The sequence below is a fragment of the Orussus abietinus genome, unplaced genomic scaffold (genome assembly GCF_000612105.2).
Source record: "Orussus abietinus isolate OABI.00-Male unplaced genomic scaffold, Oabi_2.0 scaffold1, whole genome shotgun sequence".
Taxonomy (NCBI): domain Eukaryota; kingdom Metazoa; phylum Arthropoda; class Insecta; order Hymenoptera; family Orussidae; genus Orussus; species Orussus abietinus.
This window is the reverse complement of record NW_019396017.1, coordinates 565,376-588,333: the sequence shown is the minus strand read 5'-3', so window position 1 is coordinate 588,333 and position 22,958 is coordinate 565,376. Positions and strand designations below refer to the sequence as shown.

Genomic DNA, 22,958 nt, shown 5'->3' with positions numbered 1-22,958 from the left:
CGATATTCGATTCGTTTAACTTGGGGCAATAATTCCCGCTCGGCCGACTTCCGGCCACGGTGGAGAGTCGCAATCGGATAATTCGAGGAAGAAAGAAGGTAGACCCGAAGAAAGTAGGGCGGGAAGGAGGGAAATTGGAAAGAGCGGCCCTGCCGATGTGGAATATTTTCATTTTCGAGTCGAACAGCCCGGAACGAACCGGGAAAACGAATTTCGGGAACACGGTACACCTACTCGGTATCTACCGCGGTTTCCCGATACTTCTTCCAAACATTTGCGGAACAAACAGCTCGGTCGAAACATTTTCCGTGTCAAAGTTGGCAAGTTAAATCGGGGGGAGGCGAATCGATCAGCCTCGCTCGCTGCGAGTCCCCCTCGGTACGGGGAGATCCCGAAATGTTGGTCAACACGCGAGATCGCTTTCCTAAATATCGCGTTATTTAATGAGGAGCTGTTACGGCTGATGTGCTCGAAAGCTTCCAGCTCGTTAAGCGCAAAGTACCCTCGGCCCCGAGAGAAGGACCTAGAGAGCATTTATAAAGTCCGATCCCTCTAAGTACGTTTCCGCTGACGGGGGCGAGGCGCAGTTCCAATTGAACCTTGGGAAAAAAAAAAAGAAATTAATTCCTGGACGAATGTGGGGAAAAATAATTTCTGTAAAATGGACCCGTCAGGCGTTGCGAATTAATTGCGCCGGGGAATATTTCTCGCCGAACCCCCGACTAAATTAATCCTGCAAATGAGATACCTGAAAATATTCGCCGATTGTTTTCACTAAAGGCGAACGATATTCCCGCAGGACTTTATGGGACAGCAAACGAAGGCGTACTCGTTGTTCCTCCACCGTTTATTGATCTAAGTGCCAGGGTGAGCTAGCGAGGCCTCTTGCATTACGTAAATAAACGGCATCTGCTCTGAAAAATAAATAACCCAGCGGATTTCGGCGGAGCTAAATGCACCTCGCGCGTGCGAAAGGATACCCGAATTCTTCGGAGGTTCTTACAAATGTTTCCCTCTTTTGCAGCGAGGGCAGGTGCAGCTGAAGCGTCGGAAAGCTTCCGCCTCGTTAAACCTAAGGCACACTTGACGTTAGCGAGAAGCCAGAAACGGAGGAGAGTTCCCGACCTCCGGAGGCCGTGGATGGAAAAAAATTGCTGCATTTTTGTGCATCGGATTCCAAAGGGAAATACCACAAGGCTTATTAAAATTCCACCCCGAGAATTTTTTGGCTCCAGATAGCCGGATTAACCGACCCGTGATTCCCGATGGCATTTTATTCCATCACCTAGAACGTACCTAAAATCACGTTTTTATGAAAATGTTGACATTTTTACCGAGGGACCTGCTGGAGTGTAAAATCGAAAAAGAGCTCTTCAGGTGCTTTATCACACAATTATGAAAGCTCGTTAATGAGCCGACGAGTCGTTTTGACACCGTTTAATTTCCCATTGTTGGAGAAAAAGTGCATCTAGGATGCATTCCCTTGGAAACGTCATCATGTCGCTCGTTTGGCCGTGAGGTGTCATCTGGTAGGCTTCCAGGGGGTTTCTCTGGTGCTTCAGAAGAAAGGCTCCAGACACCTCAAATGACTCGAATGTACCTCAAATCCCGTTTTTTATGAAAATGTTGACATTTTTACCGAGGGATCTGCTGGAGTGTAAAATCGAAAAAGAGCTCTTCGGGTGGTTTACACGCAATTATGAAGGCTCGTTAATGACTCGACGAGTCGTTCTGACACCGTTTAATTTCCCATTGTTGGAGAAAAAGTGCATCTAGGATGCATTCCCTCGGAAACGTCATCACGTCGCTCGTTCGGCCGTGAGGTGTCATCTGGTGGGGTTCCAGGGGGTTTCTCTGGTGCTTCAGAAGAAAGGCTCCAGACACCTCGAAATGACTCGAAGCTGTCGAGGTGTGAACTGTCGCGACGCGACCTTTTAATTTCTGCCTGGGGTCTTTGTTGGGACCGCCGCGTGGAAGCTGCGGCTGCAGCGCTGCAGTTGCAATTACGGTGCAGCTGGATCTCCCGACTCGGACGTTTCCGAACCAGGTCTCAGGGTAACGACCCCGTGGGAACCCGCTTTCATTCTGACATTATTAATAACGCACTCCAATTTGATCATCGAGTTAACAGTCGAAGCCGACCTGCTTCGGCTGGCCACGAAAAACCCTAAGTAATTTTTGGAAGTGGAAGTATACGCGATAGCTGGAAGTGTCGACAGGACTTCATCGACAAGGGGATGATCTTCATCGAGAAATGGGTTTTTAACTGCTTACTTCGAATCCATCACCGGAACCGGACTCGGTGAATCACCTCTAACTCGGAAATGGAATTCTCTATCGCGACGCGAAACTGCTTAACTTTGTTAAATGTGCGCAAACAAACAGATAACGACCCTCTGCGAGACGCTAACGTGCAAATTGTCCGGTGGCTCTAATCGCACCGTTGCGGTCTGCACTCAAAATCGAGTTTCTCGACAATTGCGATTCTATCGTCGCCGTCTTATCGCTCCCAGATTACGCAATTTCGGTGATTAAGAATGCTTTATTCGAAATTGAAGTGCTGCGAAAAGAGGCGCTCCTTTCTTGCCTTGGAATTGAATTCAAGCATTTTTTTCTAAAGGAAACTTTCCTATTGTTATATCTGCATTCGATACAATGGGAAGCATTTTTAGTGTTGATATAATTATTACTGCAGTAAGTGAAAAACTTGATCGACCATGTCGTTCTCTGCTGAGAGTGCGAATATCCTTTTTCTTTGTGCACTGATATAGTCTGCTATCGTCTCAAAATCGAATTTCGCGAGAATTGCGATTTTGTCGTTTCGGTCTTATCGCCTCCAGATAACGCGATGTCGAAGATCAGGCACGTTTTATGTAAAAATTCGGAAATTCAAAAATCGACGCGTTGCAATAGAGGCACATCTGTCTCGCCTTGACATTTTTAATATCGCGACCAAATCTGTTCGGATTGAATCCAACTGGATTACGAGATGCTGCAAGCACGTGGGACCTGGTGCAAGAAGATCCCGTCCTGACGCGAGATTGCCTAACTTTGGATTACTTAAGTCGCCTCCCAAGCAACCACAAAAGCCGAAATTGAGGCGCCACGGCGTAGGGAGGAAAAAAGCTCGCCAGGGCTCTCTAGCTTTTCCCCTCCCGAGAGTAAAACTGGTCCTCTGAAACTGTTCATCGGATACAGACGTGGGGCAATTAGGTGGCCTTAGTCCAGATTCAGACTGAAAGGTAGAAAAATACGATACGGCATGACGACATGAGCATAAAATGAAGAGCAATACCGACGCAGCGGTTCTTTAATACTCGAGTTCCTCGCAGAGCAAAGTTTGCAAAGCTCGTCGCCATTCCGGGAGGGCAAAGTTTGTCCTGTCGCCAGGAAGCACGCTTTCTCCGGCTTTGCCTGCGAATTTCATTGCGAACAGGCCGCGGATTTGCGCGGAGAAACTTGGGGATCGGCGGGGGCGAGGAAGAGAAAATCCGAGAATTACTTCGGTTTCGGTCGAGCCCGACTACGCAGGGAAAAGCTCGGAAATGTCTACGCTAATCCCAGGAGAGCGCAGGGGGTGACGGATTAAAAATACTCCACGAGATGGGAATCGATATTATTTCGAAATCGCGGTCCTTCCCCAGAAAATGAGGGTCGAGATGTATTTTTTATAAAAAATATACAGCCCAGAGTAAAATGCCCGATTTTCGGAAACGCGCAGCAAGAGCGAGCCAATGCAGGGATGGAAATTTCAGCTGTTCATTTCGAGCGCAGCCAGTGCACCTTTTGACGTGCCTTTAATCCCCTTGAAAGCCTCGCATCTTTATTCCCTTCTTCCATCTCATTCACCGCGAGATCAGGTCTAAACGATATTTACCGCCCCTCGTTCCGCTGTTTTTGAGATCGAAACTTTTCCCTGGCAGTTCGCGAGAGAACAGAAGGCTCGGGGGTTATTGGAGTTCGGAACTTTCCCTGCGAATGGAAATTGAACTTTTTTCCGAGATTCCGCGCAGGTACCGCGCAACTTTGTTTCCCTTGTGGTGGGAAGGGGACACATACGTGACGACAGGTAATCGCTGAAATACACCTGCGCACCGATGAATTTCCTCTCGGGACGTTTCGGCTCGATCCGGGAGTCGAAACTTTCCAGACTTTTCGAATTTCGCGGCTCAATGGCCACTCGCGAATCAATTTGTACCGTGGGGCGTTACGGGTCCGAAATTCGCGACTTTCAGCAAAAGACCCGAGCTCCTCGGCGGAGCTCTCGAGCCGAAACAATTTGCATACCGCCGCAAATTGGGATCGAGCCTTATATCCGGCGTAATCCCCAGGAAGTTTTCGGAGGCAACCCGGGTTCCTTAGGGCCTCGAAGGGAAGAGGAGCCCTGATTGGCTAAGCCGAGCAGCGATCCCTAGGGACTTTATCGGTTTCCAAGCCCCAGGCTCAAGGGGGCTCCAGGCTGATTTTTTACCCCGCGAGTTCACCACCGCCTCAGGAGTTCCCACGATCCTTCTCCTCCTCGGAATAAATAAAAAAAAAAAACGAGTAATTCTTTTCGAGTAAATGCGATATTTTTCCCCTTTTCCCTTAATTCCTCCTGGGAGAAGAAAATGGGCGCTCTCAATTCCTGGCGGAATTGAAAGTCGATACGCCTCGTGTTTACGGGATTGTGCAACCTTGTTTCCCTGGAAAGAGTCGGAATGGATCGTCGAAACTAGGGTGGAGCTTTTGTCCGGGTCGCGAGCTTCTTTTTCTCACCAGAAAAGCACGAGCCACTTTACGGGCCGACGCGGCGCACTTGCACCGTCACGTTGCACCTGATCGAGTTCACCTGCGCGCTGTAGGACTCGTCCGGTTTCGGGCTATGTGGAAAATGCTCGATTTTCCCTCCCCTGGATGGAGGGGGAGACTTCGGCGTCAGGTGACGTTTCGTTTCCCCTGAAAGCCCGACAGCTCCAGGCTTGAATTCGTCGCTAATAGCCGCAGGAAACTCCACATCCTCTATCGGTAATTCCATATCGAAATGAAAATTAAATACTTCTCGAATCAGGATTAACTAAACATGCCGGACGACTTAAGGTGGTATGAAAGTCTGATATATACATAAGAAAAAGTCGAAATATTCATAAAACTTTTCTCCAAACTGGGTGCACCGAATTATCTGATACTTTAACACGTGATTATGGAGGCCCTATGAAGTAACGCTCATGAAATTTCTTTTTTCGAAGAAAATTTTCTACTTATCTCGGACAAGAGCCGAAGAATGATATATTTTCTTTTGATGATTGACATTTCACGGGCAGCGCGTTTTTCCTTAGAGCCTCCATAATCACGTGTTAAAGTTTTAGATAATTTGGTGCACCCAGTTTTGGAGGTAAGTTTTATAATATATCTTGACTTTTTGGTATGTATATATCACACTTTCATATCACCTTAATGTGCGGCCGGACAACTTGGAAAGGATCGCGAATAACCGAGGAGCCGTTTGATTCTTTTTTCTCTGCTTCCAGCTCGGGGCGGTTCTCCTTGAATTTGGAATTTCTCTCGACAGAAATGTTTCCCCCACATCTAGGACGGCGCCATGCTGGGTAATAAACTTGCACGGCATCGATAGTTCCGTAACTCCCAACTATCGATAACTGTCGATTGGCCACCGAGCTTTCGAAATCGGAGCGCTAGCGAGTCTGGCTTCGAGATTTACCAAGGGTCCATTGCTGCTCTTAAATAAACCGAGGAAAGAGATATCACGGCTCGATATCGCGCGATCAAGGATCTTTGGGGAGCCGTTAAGGAAGAAAATCGTAATGGTGCTCGCGGACGTTTCTCTATTATCCCGCGGTACAATGGCACCATTGTTTCGGGGCATTCGTCCCATCGCGAAAGTTTGACCATAACGCGGGCTCATTAATTGGGTGCACCTAATGCACTCGACCTGTTCCGATGAATGGATGGCTCCTCCTCAATTTCCTTAGCCCGATCCAGGGGACACCGATCCTGCCGAATTCGTCCCTGCAAACGATCGAACGTGAACGATCGACCGGAACTTTGGGGTTCAGAGGGTACGTTTGCGATCCGCCGTCCCACGTCACTGCCGATTAAAAATAACGCGAGATGGTAATTAATCAAGCTTATCAAACGAGGTTCCGTACACTTCATGATGAATAACCGGCCTCGCTGAGATTACATTGTTGACGCGCCTTCGGGGAGGTTCGTTCTCTTGGGTTGATTCCTCTCGACAGGTATTACACGTCAAGAGAGATTAACCGAGGTTCCCGTCCTACAGGTAGGTGGTCCACCTTCCCTCTTAAAAATCTTATACTAGCAGAGACTGGCTAGAATCGATATTAAAAGTCGGGGTCTTGTCGCGAGGCCAAGTACATTATGGAAGGCCAACCAAGGTCTCCACTAGTGACCAGCAAAATCGGCCTTGATCTCGAAATCTTGGCTTTGGTCTTTCAAAAAATGCAAGATCAAGTCCGAGACTCGAGAATACAGGACCAAGACCATGATAGCCTTGATCTACATTTGCAACGTCGAAGAAATTACACATTTCTGACAATTTTATTCTCAAAAAGTACCGCATATAATGGCACGAACTTTTTTTTTCCATGAAAGGTCTAATGTAGAAGAGTACGGGAAAATTTTTCTTTTTAGTAAAAAATACATATTGATTTATTTATTAATATAAACGTAGACTATTAAAAAAAATGGTTTGCATCTAGCGCAGGTAATTTCTCAAAAACGGCTCAACCGATCGGCTTCGAATTTTAGCACTATATTCAGCAAAAGCATAGCTATCGCCCGTACTTCGACCATTGTAAAAGTTTAATTTTAACTCATACTTTTGCCTCAAAAATGTGTCATTTTTTCGATTCTCACAGTGATATAGCTCCTTAACCCATAGGGTGCGCACCTTCGGAGCGAATCGTTAAGTGCCCATGGGATCAAATTGACTCCAAGCGATTTTCGACTCCGAATATCTCGACAACTGTGCACTTTTCTGGACAAAATGATTGAGATGTTCTTTCTACCAAATTGATCGAACTTTATGGAAGCACGGTCAGATTTTCTAAAAAAAAGAAATCGTGTCTACGAAGAACATCGGTTTCCCGCTCCCCACTATTTAAGGTGGAATAAAATGTTCACCCCGAGGGTTGAAAATCTTATGTGTATGGAGATTGGCTAAAATCGACCATTCACTTGACACGAAAAGTCAGGATCTCCTCTCAAGTTTGAGAGGCCAGGTCCGATAATCCTGTCCGTTTAGCGGATGCCTGCCAAGAAGGAGCCAGGACTCTCGGAAGCGGGAATCGTTTCTCACCGGGTGTCACCATCGAAGTTGCCTGGTAACCGTTAAGCTCCTCTCCCAAGTTGAGTGGGTAAGAAAAGCCCTTGTTTGTAGAGGCCCGGCAGGCGAACACGCGGATAAATGTCTCCGTGTGCGCGTCCTAATGGAGGCCCGGGTAAAATGAACAGCCTCTAAAAGGTTGGCCGGCCGTCGTCTTCGTCCCTCCGTTATTCCCTCTTTTTCCCACGCAAGACCCACGTACACAGCCCGAGCTACCCCATAAACTTCTTCATTACCGCCGCGAAGAAGAGGCGCGATCTTGCCGCGTATCTAATTATGCACTTACTTCGGCCCCAACTTATCCGGCCCGGGAGGGAGCACCTCGGGGAGAATTAACGAAGGAACTGTAGCCAGGCGCAGCGAGGAGGTCGCAGCATCCCTCCCCATCCAAGATCGAACAAGGGGACGATTAAGGACCTCGCCTTTCTCGCGATTCGCTCGTTACTGCCCCATAAACGCACCCTTATTTTCTTTCGACCCGTCGAATGTGCCTCGCTCTCCCATAATTACGACCAGAATGACGGCGATACGTAATCCAGCCCTGAGAAGAAAAAAAAATGGACAAAAAGAACTACGCCCTGCAGGAAAAAAACCCCGCGATCACCTCCGTCCGAAGAGGAACATCAGACAAACATCAGTAAATAAAATGATTAAAAATCAACAATTAAATCGCCGACAGCCATTTCTTCATTCTTAAGAAAATGATTTCTCACAATTGTGTATAACTCGGGCTACGATGTAAATGCCGAAGGTATATGGTCTATTTCAATCCACTGAGCTTTTTTCTCAGGGTGGGAAAAGTGCCACTTGGAGTTGGGCTTCTTTTAATGCGATGAAGGTCGGGGATTTTTTTAGGCCGTCTAATGAATTATCCGCAGGGTGGTTGCATGTTTTTACGAAACTCACCGGATGTTGTCCTCGTCCACGAAGAGTACCACCACCCTGGCGTTGTGTTTCGTGCTGAGGCGTTCCACTATGCGGTCGAAGTCTTCGGCTCTTGCGTTCCTCAGGATCTTTTCGCTCACCGCCACGCAAATGTTGTACTCCATCGAAAGGGCGATGAAACTCGCGATGCCCTGGAATCAAAACGCGCTTTTGTACTCCCTAAGCGCCGACCTCGGAAACCGGGTATCAAACTATCGTTTGCATAGGTAATTGGTTACAGAAGGGTCTTTCGAGATCCATCAAGGTAGAGACGGCTCGTTTATCTCTCTAGTAAAGGAACTTTTATCACTTTTATTCGACGGGTGTAACCCCTTCGGCGCGAGAACTCGTTCAAGTCCGCCGGATGCAGAGGCGACGTATCAATTCCCGGCGCCGTTTTACAGTCCTCGTAACCTTTATTATCTGTAGGGACAGAAATATACGCAGTTCGGGGAGATCGGGGAAGTTGGAGCGTCGATTCGATCCCTTTCCGACGATTAGTCGGGACTCCGATATCCGAGAAGTTCTATCCCAAAGGCTCGTGTCCATGGAGGAGGATAACTTGCCGGAGGCGTTCTCGAACATTTATTGCAGATAATGTATACAGTTTCGGATGCGAATTTGCGCGAATGCTTGCCCTAACCCTGCAAACACTTGCCAGTTTTTTACAAGAAAAACTCGTGTTTGTACATATTAACTTGCGAGATTAAAACCTTAATTTGTTAAGGCAATTTTAAATCTATCTCGAAATCCTTGCTGCAAGTTTCGATTTCGTGGGTGACTCAAAAAATAAAAAAATAAAGTAGCAGAAGGGAAAAAGATATCTATCTTTCGAAGATTTTTCTCATGAAAGATTTCTCAATCGAGTTCTTTTTTCTTAACACCCCTGTCACAGAATTCGTTTACTGGAGATTCGTTGATAGCGTAATCATACCAGCGAGCAGCTCTAGCAAATAGTATTGCAAGTTACTTATCCGTAGATGAGGCTTCACTTAGGCTCCCCTATTTTTTTTAAATCGTGCATATCTGTTCGTTCATTTTCTAGAACCCCCGTTCATCTCGCGTAGGCGTCTGTCTGAAAAGCGTTAAGGTGATATGAAAGTGTGACATATACATATCAAAAAGTCAAAGGATTAATAAAACTTTTCTCCAAACTGGGTGCACCAAATTATCCAAACACTTTAACACGTGATTATGGAGGCTCTAAGGAAGAACGCCCTGCCCGTGAAGTTATATTTTTCGAAGAAAAAAATATCTTTCTTTGGTTCTTGTTCGAGAGAAGTACAAAATTTTTCTCGAGAAAAGAAATTTCACGAGCGTTATTCCTTAGGGCCTCCATAATCACGCATTAAAGTCTCAGATAATTCGGTGCACCCAGTTTGGAGAAAAGTTTTATAATTATTTTCACTTTTTGTTGCGTACATATCACACTTTCATATCACCTTAACTGTCCCTCTATCATTCAGGTTTCTTCCTTCCTTTCCGGCGCGGTTTCCGAACCAATCACCGTGTAAACTGGCGCGATAAAGTCCGCGTTATGCGGCGGGGATTCCGCGGGTGAAAAGTGACGTCGCCGATTGGCCGGTCGACGTCGACGTCGCCTTTATCGAGCTCGATTCGTCGGTAACGTCGCTCGCGGGTGCGATTCAATCTTTCGAAACGCTTCTTCCGCCGTTTCCAGGGCCGCCTTTAACCTCCGACCCTCTCGCGACTTCAGGGCCAACCTCGACAAAGTCGCCTCTTGCTCGATGCCGATCGTTCGCCAGCTCTCATTCCGCCATTTCCTCTCAGACTGTTTGGACGTAACCCTTTCCCTCGAGATATGGCAAGACCTTGCGGATCCCGTATCGATGGTTTCACGATGCCGCCGCCATCTTGGCGCTTGGACTCGATGATGACTTAGAGGAGGCGAATGCAATGATAATAGACATAGATACCAAAGCAGAAGAGTAGGGAGGAAGGAACCCCACGGAATGAAAATTTAAGAGGATAAGAAAGGCTCTAAGATATTTAATCGACGTCGATAAAGTAAAATTTATCTGTACCCCTTTTGGTGGTAATGCCGTTTTGAATACTCAAGTGGTGACATAAATTGGCGCGTTCCATTACCGACGTTTATATTTACGTTGAAGTCTTTTACAGTCTACGTTGAGAATGATACGAACTGAAGGGCTCTATATGCCATTTCGATAACGTAATGATAAAAAGATCCACGGAAAGAAAAGAAGCAAAGAGATATTTCTTCGAATAGTACCTAAGAAGTATTTTGTAAAATCAAAGAGTAATTGCTTGACTCGAATAAGGTGGAATAAATTGGACGCAACGTATCTTCGGAATTACGACAATTTGTTTCAGTTTATTTGAGACAAAGTCTTGGAATTAACAAAACATTTCCTTGGTTCAATGGACTTTTTTCCTTGGTGTAAGAGTCAGACATGGAAAATGTAGTGAAAGGTTTTTCTGAGGCAGTTGAGGTATTGCTTTCAACCACATGGGAGGCGGCATTTAAATTAAATAAGTACAAATCTCATACCATATGTTACAAGAGTAAGGTGACATATGCTGAAGGCTTCGCTCTAAACTCGGAAAAGAAGATAAAGAAAGTGGTAAATGAAGAGAACCGGAGGAGAAAGGGTATATCTTCGACAGAAGGATCAACTCGTAGAAGGGGTCTCGACAATAGGCCGAGCAGAAATAGAGATGTCACAGTTTTCGAGGAAAGGGGACGTAACATTTTCCAAGAGTCCTTTGTGTCGCGGTTGAGGACCTTCGCCTAACTGCAAAGAAAGAAGGTCGAAGGAGGGGAGAAGGTGTACCGCTCGCAGATTAAATTACCCCCGTTGTTAACCACCGGAGGGAGAAAACGACCCCTTTGTTTCACGACTCTTCTCGCTGCCCGGTTTTCACCTCCTCTTCAGCTCCTCGGCCCTCTCGCTCCGGATTGGAGGAGCCCAAACCTGGACTTTCGGACTTTCTCGCTCTTCCTCGAGAAGACTTCCCCCGACTTACTTCTTGCTCTCTTCCCGGGATCCCTTTTCAGCAACTCCGGAAACGTGCTCCGGAGATTTCGAAATATCCCCCTCCCCCTTCCTCGGGTAATCTGGTCGGGCAATCTTCGATTCAAGGCGTTCGAAAATGTTATCAAACTTCTTCGACGACTGAGGAAGGGAGGGCGGAGGTGGGGATACGGCCTTTTCAACGTTTATTCGATTTTTGCATCTCCATTTTTTACTCATTCTTTCCGGCGCGTGATCTTTCCTTCCAGCTCGTCGAATCGGTCACTGCAAAAGTCGGCGCCCGAAATGACTGACTTCGCAAGATGTCAAGGATGATCAAGTTATTAAAGATATCGGACAGGAGCCTAGTGAAAAGTCACTCCCGGTTTTCATCCACCTTTTCTCCCCGTTGACCATTAATCTTGCGATCGGGCTCCGTCGCAGGGCCGATTTAATTTAACTTTCTTCGATTATTTCTTCCCGACTCACCGCCGTTATCAATCTCGACGGGCAAGATCCCTTAACACCGATTTAATGAACAGGGTCCCAGACTCCTTTCAGCTGCCCTGAAATCGAAACGCCGCGCGACATCTTTTTTCGACCATTGAGCCATTTGTCTCGAACTTATCTTAGAAACGGGCGAACTACAGCCTGCGAGGAATCGAGAAGGCGATCGTATGCAAAAACAGGGATTGAACGGGGAAAGGATACCTTTAAATCCCAGGATTAGGGTGAAGTTTGGTGGCCATCTGATTGCTATGATTCCCCTTCCGGTCCACCCCTTGGGATTCCTCAAGATACGCCGGGGGAGGAGAAAATTCAATTTGAAAAACCGACGATTATCCGACTAACTTGAACGGGGGTTCTCCCCTCTAAGAAATCCCCAGTCTTGAGGAACAAATTTTCGTCCCCTCTTTTCGCACCTAACAGTCACCTTTCTGTTATCAATTATCGGCCGACCGAGGTATTAACGCGACCCTCGTGGCAATATCCTGGCTGCTCGAGGGGTCAGCCAAAAAGGGCCCATTTTCTCTTAGACTCGACACTTTGGCAAGGTTTCAAGAACTCCTCGGAATGTTCCTTTTCTCCCGAAATCGAGGCGCGAGCCTCCAGCAATGATCCCGAGTTTATCCCGGTGCACTTTGTCAGTCTGCAACCGAGGAGGCCACGGGATTGCGCGGCGAATAAATCCACAATTCGGCGGCCGACTTTGTTATTGGTTTTTAACGAGCTCGCCGAGTGCGCCAATTAATTAGCTCCTGCGGAGCCGATCAAAATGGTGTTTTCAATTTTCATTACCGGCTCGTCAAGTTGAATCATCGACGAGCGCCATCGATGGCCTCGGTTCTTCTCCCAAGATCCGCGAGCGAGAGCTCCCTTCTTTTTCAATTAATTAATCTAATTACGGGTATTTCTCGACGGGTGATTTTCTTCTCGATAACCAGGGAGCTTTTTAAAAATCCTGGAATTATCGCGAAGCTCCCCGGAAATCCGGCCGACGTGGGATTATTTTTCCATCCCCCGTACGTGTTGGCAAAGGGGAAATGAAAATCAAACATTACGTCGAGATATCGAGGTAACTTTTGCCCCGTCCTGGGCAGAAACGAGGCAGTAAATTCAGCGCAATAAGGACAGTCGTCCTGAGCGAGCCTCCCCGCGTAATTAAATGAAATTAATTGCAGCCAGTTGCGCAGGTCTGTATCGTCGCGGAATATTTTCGCGGCATTATGCGGCCTCTGTTGCGTTTTTATCGCCCGGCCATTATGCTCGATCGTAATAAATATGTATGCCCGGGGATGAATTAAGGGTCGAGGAGCTGCGGAAAGAGAGGACAAGGATGCATAATCCTCTTTTTCCTTTCGAGGTGGTCGAGGATCTCAAAGAGACCCAAGAAAAGTGGGCCGAGCAGTTGTTGAAGAAACTGAGCTTCGTTAAGCAATTCCACCTCTTTCGGGACGTTTTCCAGCTTATTTCCCTCCCGAAGTTATGTTCACTTAACTTCAATTCCTGCAATTACCTTCTTTGTGCCTCCTTGCAACGATTCCTCCATATCGCAGGATTATTTCCCGATTTAATTGGCCAGGTCCGATCACCGTGCTCGCCATTGCCAATAAGGCCTGTAATGAGCCATTAATTGAAAACGCGCCTTTATTCCTCCCAATCGCATGAACGTAATCCATGAAAAAATCATGATCCGATTCCCTCTCTGGGAATAAAAATATTTTTAACTCTCCGGGGAAGAGATTACTTCTTTGCAGATTACCTCTGCTCGTAATTGTGTAACTCACGCTCTGCCCTGAATTATTGATCCACGCGGTCCGAGTGGAACATGAATATTAATAAGTCGGATAACAAAGAGCCCGGCGGAGGTAAAAAATTAGCTCGCCCCGAGAAACAAAGAGCATTACATGGGGATAAAGAATCGAATATCGGGCTTTGAAACGTCCGGCCGGGAATTCAATGGGGCTTTGTGCGTGGCGGAGGTTAGTACGCGGATTACGTTTCGCAAGTTGCACACGGCAAAATAGAGGCTGCACTCGGCCGGTGCAGCAGGTTGCACTCCCAGGATTTGGTTTCGACTGCATCGACTGAGCCATTTCTGCGGGACCTTTAAAGATGAACCCTCGGGTAATTGTAATGATCCATTACGCTAAGTAGTCGGAAATTACCGGAATTGCGGTATGCCGCTTTGATGTCCTGCAACATCCCATCCTGAAGCCGCTACTGCTAATTGCTACTCGCAGCCTCCTGGACAACGTTTCAAGGATCAAGCGACAACGAAATACTGCATGTAAATTTTCACGCGATATCTCGTATTATGCAAATCTGATAGTACCAGGTACACTTTGTCCTTGAATAAGAAACGCATCAAGGGATGCAACTTCTCATGTAAGATCGAGGAAATCCGCACTTGAACTGCACTTGTCTCGCCGAGGAGCCGTTGCAAGGGATCTGTCCTGATCTCGGTGGATCTCGCGGGGTGCAGTAAATCTCGGGATTCCTTGTTCAGGGAAAATGTTTTCAGTCTACTCTACGTGCCCCGTCATGCACGCTCTGTAAATCGGGATATCCCGGAGGACTCCGACCTGCCTCAACGAAGCAGGGGGATCCTGATCATCTTAATCTGGATGAACCCAGGAAATGCAAGACTTACCTTTTCGCCGTAATCGCCCTCGACCGCCACCGTGGACACGTATTTCCATCCCAGAAGGTGAATCACCTCCACCATAGCCTGGGCTTGGAAATTATCCGGAGGTACGACTCTGCTGAAATACTCGAAGCGAGTCTTGTCCGATAGTTCGGTACTCGTCGAGGCGTAGCTTAATTGCGGGATCTGGAAAGGGAGGGAATCGTTCGTTAACACGCACCCTTCCGTCAAATGCGCAATTTTCGGTCGTTTCAAGACGCCTGCCAGCGAGAGTCGAGCAATAATGGCGCATTTATGCAGTTCCTCCGTCAACCTATGGGAAACATCGTGAAAATTAATTCTTTAACCGTTCCATTCATTTCTGGTGAGGTGGAGAGGACGATTCCAGTCCGATCTAACCCCGTCGGCGTTGACCTCCTTTTTCATTAATTTTTCACAAGCCAGAGTAAACTCCCGGGCTCTGGAGTCCGCCGTTTTTGCCGGAAGAAATCTAAGAGTGCATCGAGTATTGATGGAAACGCGAAATTCCCCAGGAGAGCATTCCCTTCGGCGACGTCTCTGCGCAATTGAAATACCCCGCAATTCCCATTCGCGGGAATCAAAACGTCTGCGAGGAGTTCCGAACAAGGAGGCGGACGTTTCCGGGCGGAAATGCGAAAAGAAATATAATCCGATCTTGCATGAAGATGGAAAGATTCACGAGTGAACGTCTTTTATCCCGATTTCTCCTGTGTCGGTGAAAAACCGCAACGAACGTCGCTCGCGACTGAGTGATCATTAAATGATATCGAGATTCGAATTTTCACTGAGGCTGCCGAGATGACGAGTCGCGATCGTTCGGAAAATTGTGCCATTTGTTGGCCGTGAGAAATGCCCTCGCGGAACGGTGACACTTTTGACGTCGAGGGTGCGCGATGCAGAAAATCCCCAGAAATGAGGGGCGGGCGGTTGTATTTTGTTGCATCGGGATATTTCACGGCTCGATTTCCGGGGAATTTTCCCATTTCCGCTGTTTTACTCCGGCCATGCATTGCCGATGCAATTACTGCCCTCCCTCTCCAAGTTCGGTGATGCACCGAGAATTTCGAGTGGCCATCTTGCAGAGAGTGGACCTCTTGCATACGGAGGACTTCTTTTAAATCCCTCCCTTCTTAATTTCGAGGAACCTTCCCTGCATTCTTAATCAGGTTAAATTTCCCCAGATGTGTATACAATGATTTATCAGTTAAAGTTTAAAGAGCCTTATCCAGGAGAGATGTTGACCGGGTGACTCGAAACTAAAAGTGACTTCCCCAGCCTTGAAGTTTACTCGCCAGGGTTTACCTAGAGGAGAGTTCGCGATCGGCCGATTTGAATTTCTCCCCAGGATTTGAATACCAATCCGAGGGTACCAATAAATCCTAGGAGCACGTGTGTGCTCCAAGAGGAGAAGTTTCCCAAAAAGTCCACAGTGCTCCGCACGGACCCGTCGTCGAAGACGTCCTCAGGCTCGATGAATGACTCTAAATCAGAGATCTTTCATCTCGGGAATTAATCTCAAAAATTGCATTTCAGAAAGACCGAGCCTCGTGCACGACGGCCCTCCGTTTACATAGCTCCGTACCGCGCTCCTAATTACTCAGCGTAATTTCCTTCTTTAATACCCTCCTGTCTCCGTTGGCTTCTCACTCGCCAGGATACACTAAGAATCTTCCCTCTCCACCTCTCATTTAATTATCCCCATCGTCATTAGTCCTTCTTCATTCCACCTATTAACCATGTTATTTTAATTCGCCCCCTTGCAAAGAGTAACCGCGATTCCGCGGACGGAAAACGTAAAATGAAATTCACCTCGAAAACGGAATTGTATCGTTCCAGGGGATAGCTGCCTAAAGCGGGAATTTTTGGGAAAAAAATGCAGGATTTTAAAGCCGCTCGAATTACTCGGCTACGGCTAAAGCAAAGCTCGTCGGCTCGCGAATGACAACCCGACAACTCGATAATCCCGACAACTCGACGAGCAGAAGAAGGGCCTATTTCACGAAGCGTGTAATTTCCGCGTGGTCGGCCGGCAAAATGGAAATCAGCTGGCGACCGCGTTTCGTGAATCTCGAACGGGAAGCTCGGACTTTCGAATCGATAACTCGCTTTCGAGATTCAGCACGTACGGCTCCTCTTTCTCGTTTGAACTTGGAGCTTGCGACCCTCTTCTGCTTCCCTCTATTTTTGGCACGAGTTTGCCCTAAGAACCATTCAGCCATAATCAAGTCGATGAAAGAGTCTATCGGCGGTGGGCATCAATCAATGACGAACACACGCACGCGTCTATATCAATTTTATGTGTACATAAAAAAAAAATATATACACACATATACGAGGTGTTCACCGCTCATCGCGATTTCCACTGGCTAATTCGATAAATAATTCGTTGAATTATTCCAGCGATACTTTGGAGGCACTAAACGTGGGAGAATAAAACAATGGGAGAAATAAAAGATTGTAAAGGATCTAAAGGGGAGCAAAATTGAGGGAAATTGAGGGCAATCGGGCGATCCACTTCCGCCCTCGAAACAGCGTAATGCACCTCCGAAGAATAGAGCCAGTTTTCTTTCCTTTTCCCGAATGCACTCGAAAGTGTACACAAGCTCCTAGGAGTTTCTTTCAGTGCCTCGAGAGCGGCGAAGATCCACGACTCTGTTTCATAGGTCTTCGAGACCTCCTTACCTTAAAGAGCCTCAAGATATTGGCCACCATGATGGAAACCACACTGAAGGAAGCTCCTATTACTCCCGTAACGGGCTTGTGCGGGACGTAGACAGGAGGCTTGCCATTTTCGCACTTGTACTCCGACATGTCCTGAAAAAATGAAGAGACATGTATTTTTAAGATGCCCGACAATTATTTTTTTCATTTTCTAGGACCTGGTCTTTCCATGACAAAAAAAAATTCCCTTACAGAATCCGAGATAACGCGAGACGGGAAAATCGAGTTACAAGCACAGCCGGCAACGAGTACATATCGCTTTTGTAACGCGAGGATATCGCGGAGTCGTTTAATTACAAAGTAACGAAGAGGATCGAGTTACTCGTCGAAGAAGAAGTCCTCTCCCTTGACGAGGCAAGGTGTCGCGTTACTAATGCAGAAACCAGGGCATTTTCAAGGAAATATGGAAAGCGCGTTTATATCGAGGGCTCTCGTTTCCGGAATTGCAGAACTCTCGTTAATTAACTTTCAACTACCATCGAATTAATCATCAGGAATCGTATCCGGTATAGTCAGATTGACGTCAAGTCTGCTGCGCGTGTAATTTGACATCGTGCACCCGATGTATAATTTATTTATAGGTAAATCCTCGCCAGGGAATTTATTGGGAAATTTATTTCGGAGCAGAAACAGATAGGCTGTTTAATCCAGTCGATCTGGTTATGACGGTGATAAGTAAGTGATTAAGGCCTCGGAGTAATTGTGATCAAATCATAGTTTAGACAACCGGATTTCTCTCTTAGAGGAATTCCATGAAGAACCTCGTTAATCTCGTGGCACGTTGAAAGCAATCCGTCCGCGGATGCGGAGTTTCCGGGTGTGATTAATTTATTCCCGAATAAGCGTCACATCGTCCATATCAATTGATCAATTAACTCGTGCATTACCCCGTGACTACATAAATAGGGACGCGGATGTTAACGAACGGGATGTCGACTGTTAAAATCGATCTATCGGATCACTGTCAAATTTGGCAAATTGAAGAGTAGATCCGAAAGCCCGTCGCATTTCGTGCTTTCGAGTAATTCCTTTCTTCGGGGGTCGAAAACCAAATTAAGCCCCGGAAATAAATCTCCATCGACTAAATAACCTAGCGGTGGAAATTAACTGGCGCGCCCGGGAAAACTGCAATTAAATAGCATAAACGTCGTTTGAAAATGCGAAACCTCCGCGCGATTCACTCGCGTCGTTGGAAAAATGCACGGCCGCCTCAAATGCATTAAACGACGGTCCATTCGAGGCGGCCATGGATTAATTATCAATTAAATGAATGTTTCGTTCCCCAGCAAGGGATTTTATACGCGATTAATTGAAGATGTGGCCCTTTGTGACTGGGTTGTGTCGTGGTACTCGAGGTTGCCATGGTTTACTTAGGTTCTCCTTTTTCCCGGTTAATATGCAACGAGCCGCTCATGAGAGGCATCTGCGATTTATGTAACTGCCTATACATATTCAAGAGCACGTTCAAAACGAGCGGCCCTATCACGTACTCCAAGCTTTCGTAAAATTCGTTAAGCTCCGCTTTAATGGCACTAGTTGCAATTAAAGCCTCGGCCATTCCGAACGATGGTCAATTATACACCGCGCGGTCGAATAAAGTTTCGCCGAAATATCTCGAAATTATTCCCCGCGGCCAGCACTTTCGTAATCACGAACTGATAACGACGTTTTCGGGCCCGCGATTGCACCGAGTCACTCCCACAGCTCGTCATCGAGTACGCGGTCCATATTTCTCCCTTTAAATCTTGGATCTCAATTTTACCGAGAATTTTCTCCCGTCTCGTTTGCCTTTCGGGGTAAGTAGTAGAGGCAGAGCAATAGTCATCCACGTCCGACTCGAAGCTCCCCCAGGGATTTACCAAAGATGAGGAAGAAAAATCCAAGGCGAATTCCTTTTCGTTGACTTTAAGGGATTACACGTTAATCCAGGGTTAAATTGACGTGAAATGAATTCCATAAAATCAGGGCGCAATACCTCTTTGTTCCTCTGTTTATTTTTTTTTTTAATTCTCCCTTCTTTATCGCGGTACGTCTCTCTCGGCTGCCACTCCTCGCGTGGTTTCACTTCACATGGAAAAAATTTCCCACGGCGTGAATAATGCATGGCCGGTATCTGCATCCTAAATTTATTTCGACGAATCGAGAATGCAACCCTCTCGGAAACGATTCCGGAAGGCATTCCGTATGGGAACGTGTCGAGGCGAAATAAAGAAAGAACGACCTTTCTTAACAAATATTCCCTCGGGTCGTTGAAATTCAATGTCTGGGAAATGATTTGTCCTCCGTTCTCATCTGCGTTCCTATTATTCCCGGGAAATGCCAATATGGCGTCGGAAAAGTGATTCGCGCAGGTTTTCGTGGACGCGAGAGAAATTACGCGCTCGATTTACGAGGTCTAATGACACCAGGATTGTATAATGCCAAATCGGCTCGACTCCATTAACGATATAATTTTTAGGGCCCATAATAGCCGGTCGTAATCAAATCTAATAAACCGGGACCATTTCCAGGGGTCTTTTCACTGATAAACTTTTCCCCACTCCTGCTCGCTAAGGACCACTTATGGTTCCCCTTTACTGATTTATGGTTCCTTGCCAAAAGCAGTCTCTACCCCCTCGTCAACCCTTACTAAAAACTAGAAAAATATTAATAATTAAACTTAAACGCGTTCCAAAATGCATTACAAATCTCGACTTTCAGTCATACTTCATCATGCAAGTGGGTCCCATTAATCGGTACTTACATTTATGGGAAATATACAACAATCTATAGTTCAAAGTCAAAGTGTTCCCGAAGAATTCGTAAACTTTAAACATTGTCCCCGTACCAAACTTTTCCGTTACCTATCGCGAGTATAGTCGCTCCATTTGTGTACTTACTTTGCAAATTGGTCTAACTCCCAGTTTGTCTTGGTTCGAGTTTAAACGCTTTCTCGAAAGTTACAATTGTCTTTGAGCGACCGCGTTAAAACTTTTTCTCGGTCGCGATTCCCATCGATGTCGCCAAAGTTAAGGGGGGAATAAAGTCGAAATAAAGTAACGCCGACAGGAATTTCCGGATTCCGGAAGCCTTGTCGTTTCATCCGTTTCCAATACTTGGCCGACCAACGAGGCATTCGCGGGATTATCGAGGTATCGAATAAACGAATCGAGAGGTAAACTCATCTCGAGGTCCTCCTAAGGAATCCTCGAGCTTGATTTGCAAGAAGAACGACGGATTTCATTGCAACCTTGGATCATCCATTATTAAACGCGTTTATCGACCTGGCCCACGAGACTCGTAAAAGTAGAATTTAATTTCCGACATTCGTTCCATCCGTTCCATCGCGATTATCCGATTCCACCGAGTGGATTAATTGTCGATACTTTCGTGAATAACATTAAATGTGCCGAATTTCGACGTTAAGTATTCGGTGCCGTTCGCGCAGGCTTTTAAATGCATTTGGTGCGGAACTCCACCGAGCTGGCTGATTTAGAAATAACACGAAAAGAGTAGAATTCTTCCCGGTAGAATTTCACATTTCTTGTCGTTGTAACTTCGGGGACATTATTTTAATCATGTTTATGTCCAAAATCGACTCGTTAATATGAATAATTCCAGAAGAGGGGAAAGGCTCGACGTGAGAAAAATTCGGAAAAGGTCATCCGTGAGATATACACCGGGTTTGTCGAGACTCTACACGGCAATCGATCAATACGATCACACGCCAGAGTAGCTCGAATGAGAACACTTCAGGAACCGTTCTGTCATCCAAAATGACTGATGGAAGAAGACGCGGACGCTATCTGGAAGTTATAATGGAACAACTAAAGTTCCCTCTCCATCTCGAGATTTCATGAAAATTTCACGCCACCTCTACAGTTTCTCCATGCGTCCAGCTAATACAATTTCAGTATACTCGAACTTGAATTTCCAATAAATAAATAACTGAATGAAGGAACACCGAAGTACACGTTTTCCTCGTTAATTTCCGCGGACTCGGGACGATCGCGACGAAAAACAAGACGCCGTTCTCTTTGTCCGGCGTCAAGTTGCGGACGTTACTTCTGTTATTGAACTTTTTCCTGTCTCCCGTTCCCTTTGAAAACCCCATCAAAGGGTCCATCCTTTGGATTGCAGCTACCTTGCCTGAAGTCGACAAAAGACGACAATGGATTCACGAGTCCGAGTGCAATGAATCGAGCTCGTTGCAATCACGAAACCACCCTTCATAAACCAACCCTTAGAATCGTCATTGTCTGGAAAAAATGATAATTTGATATGCAAGGAATACAGCCAATTTAATTCAAGAACATAAGAAATCCCCTATAAAATTGCTCCAGCGAGACTGATGGCGTTTTAAAAAAGGATCTCCGGGTCGCCTTTTTTAGGGGGTGACGGAAATAAATCGACTTCGGAATCCTGGCTTCGATAAAATAAGAACGAGTAGCTGTCGACATGACGCCTCTTAACATCTAGGTGGCACGTGACTAACGTCGTTAATTACAAAGCAGTTCGGTTGAAGACTTCATTTCTTTTCCAATTTATCAATTAGCCATTTAACGGTGGATCGCTCGATGATTCCAGTGGCATTCTTTAATCCCACATCCCTTAATCGAGAGCGACATAACCCTGGGAGATTCGACAGAGTAGTCCCGCAAACGGGCAAGACCGAAATCCCGACACGAGGCAACTGACGTGAAAGCGTCTAGTAATTTCCTAGATGGATCCCGGAGAGAGCCCATTTCTCCTGCCAACACTGCAGCATCCAAGGACCATCAGCGAGCCCCACCTCGGCCTCTGGACAAGACTTTGTCAATCTCTGACCTCCTGTCTGCGCCCCTACTCGGCACATCTCGCAGTCTTAAGACGAATAATTAATACTAATTAATTAAATCCCATTAACTGGCAAGTAACCCCCAGAGAAATAAAATTGCGCGGCTCGATGCGTTTTTTTCCCCTAGGTTAATGGGAAGATATGGGATTCCCTGGCTCCAGGGGAGAGCTGAGAGGCTGGCATGAGATATGCAGCGCCCAAACTCGGTGTAGGGCAAGGAATTCTGCAAGTCTGCCAGTCTTTCGATCCCATCGCGCAGATATATCGAATGATTGAACAGGCCGAACGGGATGGCCAATGGGGGGCCACTAAAACCCATCGAAAGCAGGTCCGCGACCTAATTGGAAGGCCAGTCCCATCCGCGAGCATAACGAAACGGCCAGCTTCGCTTCTGCAATCGCCATTACGATTTCCAGCAGTAATCGTGAGTGGAAACCCGGCATTCACCGGTACACTGTTAAAAAGAGGCTCCCAAAACGCATTTCCCCCGTTGCAGGTAGGCTTTATAGAGCGTTCCCCCTGTGGGGTGGCTTGGCCAATGAAGAGTCGCGTTTCTTTATTTTCCCCTAAAACCCCATCGGACCAGAAAGCCATTGGGCGAGGTGGTGGACTTTCGCAAGATTGACAGGGACAATTTACCGCCGAAGAGGAGACCATCCGTCGACCTGGGAACGAGGCGAGGAACATTATTCCTCCGACTCGAAGCTTTATTCCGGGCTTAATGATCCTCGAAGACGAAGGCTTCTTGCTCGTTACCCAGATCGGCGGCTATGGCAACTTCCTTCGGATTTCCATCTGATGGCCAACCGACTTCCTAGACTCGACTTGCACAAGCGGTCCGTTCCTTTCGACGGAATTACGCATTTGGGACCCTTGCCAATCGTTGCCTATGCAAAACCAGGAAGAGACGAATCCGTAGGAGAGAATTAGAACTCTGCGAATATACTTGGAGCCATGAATCGTATACGCAAGGATAAATTCTGA

General features: G+C 46.7%; 1 protein-coding gene across 1 annotated transcript in view; it reads right to left on the bottom strand.

The window, feature by feature from the left end:
• The window catches only part of LOC105697864 (metabotropic glutamate receptor 7), a 63,298-nt gene that overhangs the window by 29,645 nt on the left and 10,695 nt on the right, over nt 1-22,958 (bottom strand). Inside the window, exons 4-6 of the mRNA XM_023434734.1 lie at nt 17,120-17,251; nt 14,423-14,602; nt 8,255-8,424 (exon numbers count right to left, since the gene is read on the bottom strand). Coding sequence (XP_023290502.1) covers nt 8,255-8,424; nt 14,423-14,602; nt 17,120-17,251 — 482 coding nt within the window. The remainder of the gene's footprint in view (nt 1-8,254; nt 8,425-14,422; nt 14,603-17,119; nt 17,252-22,958) is intronic.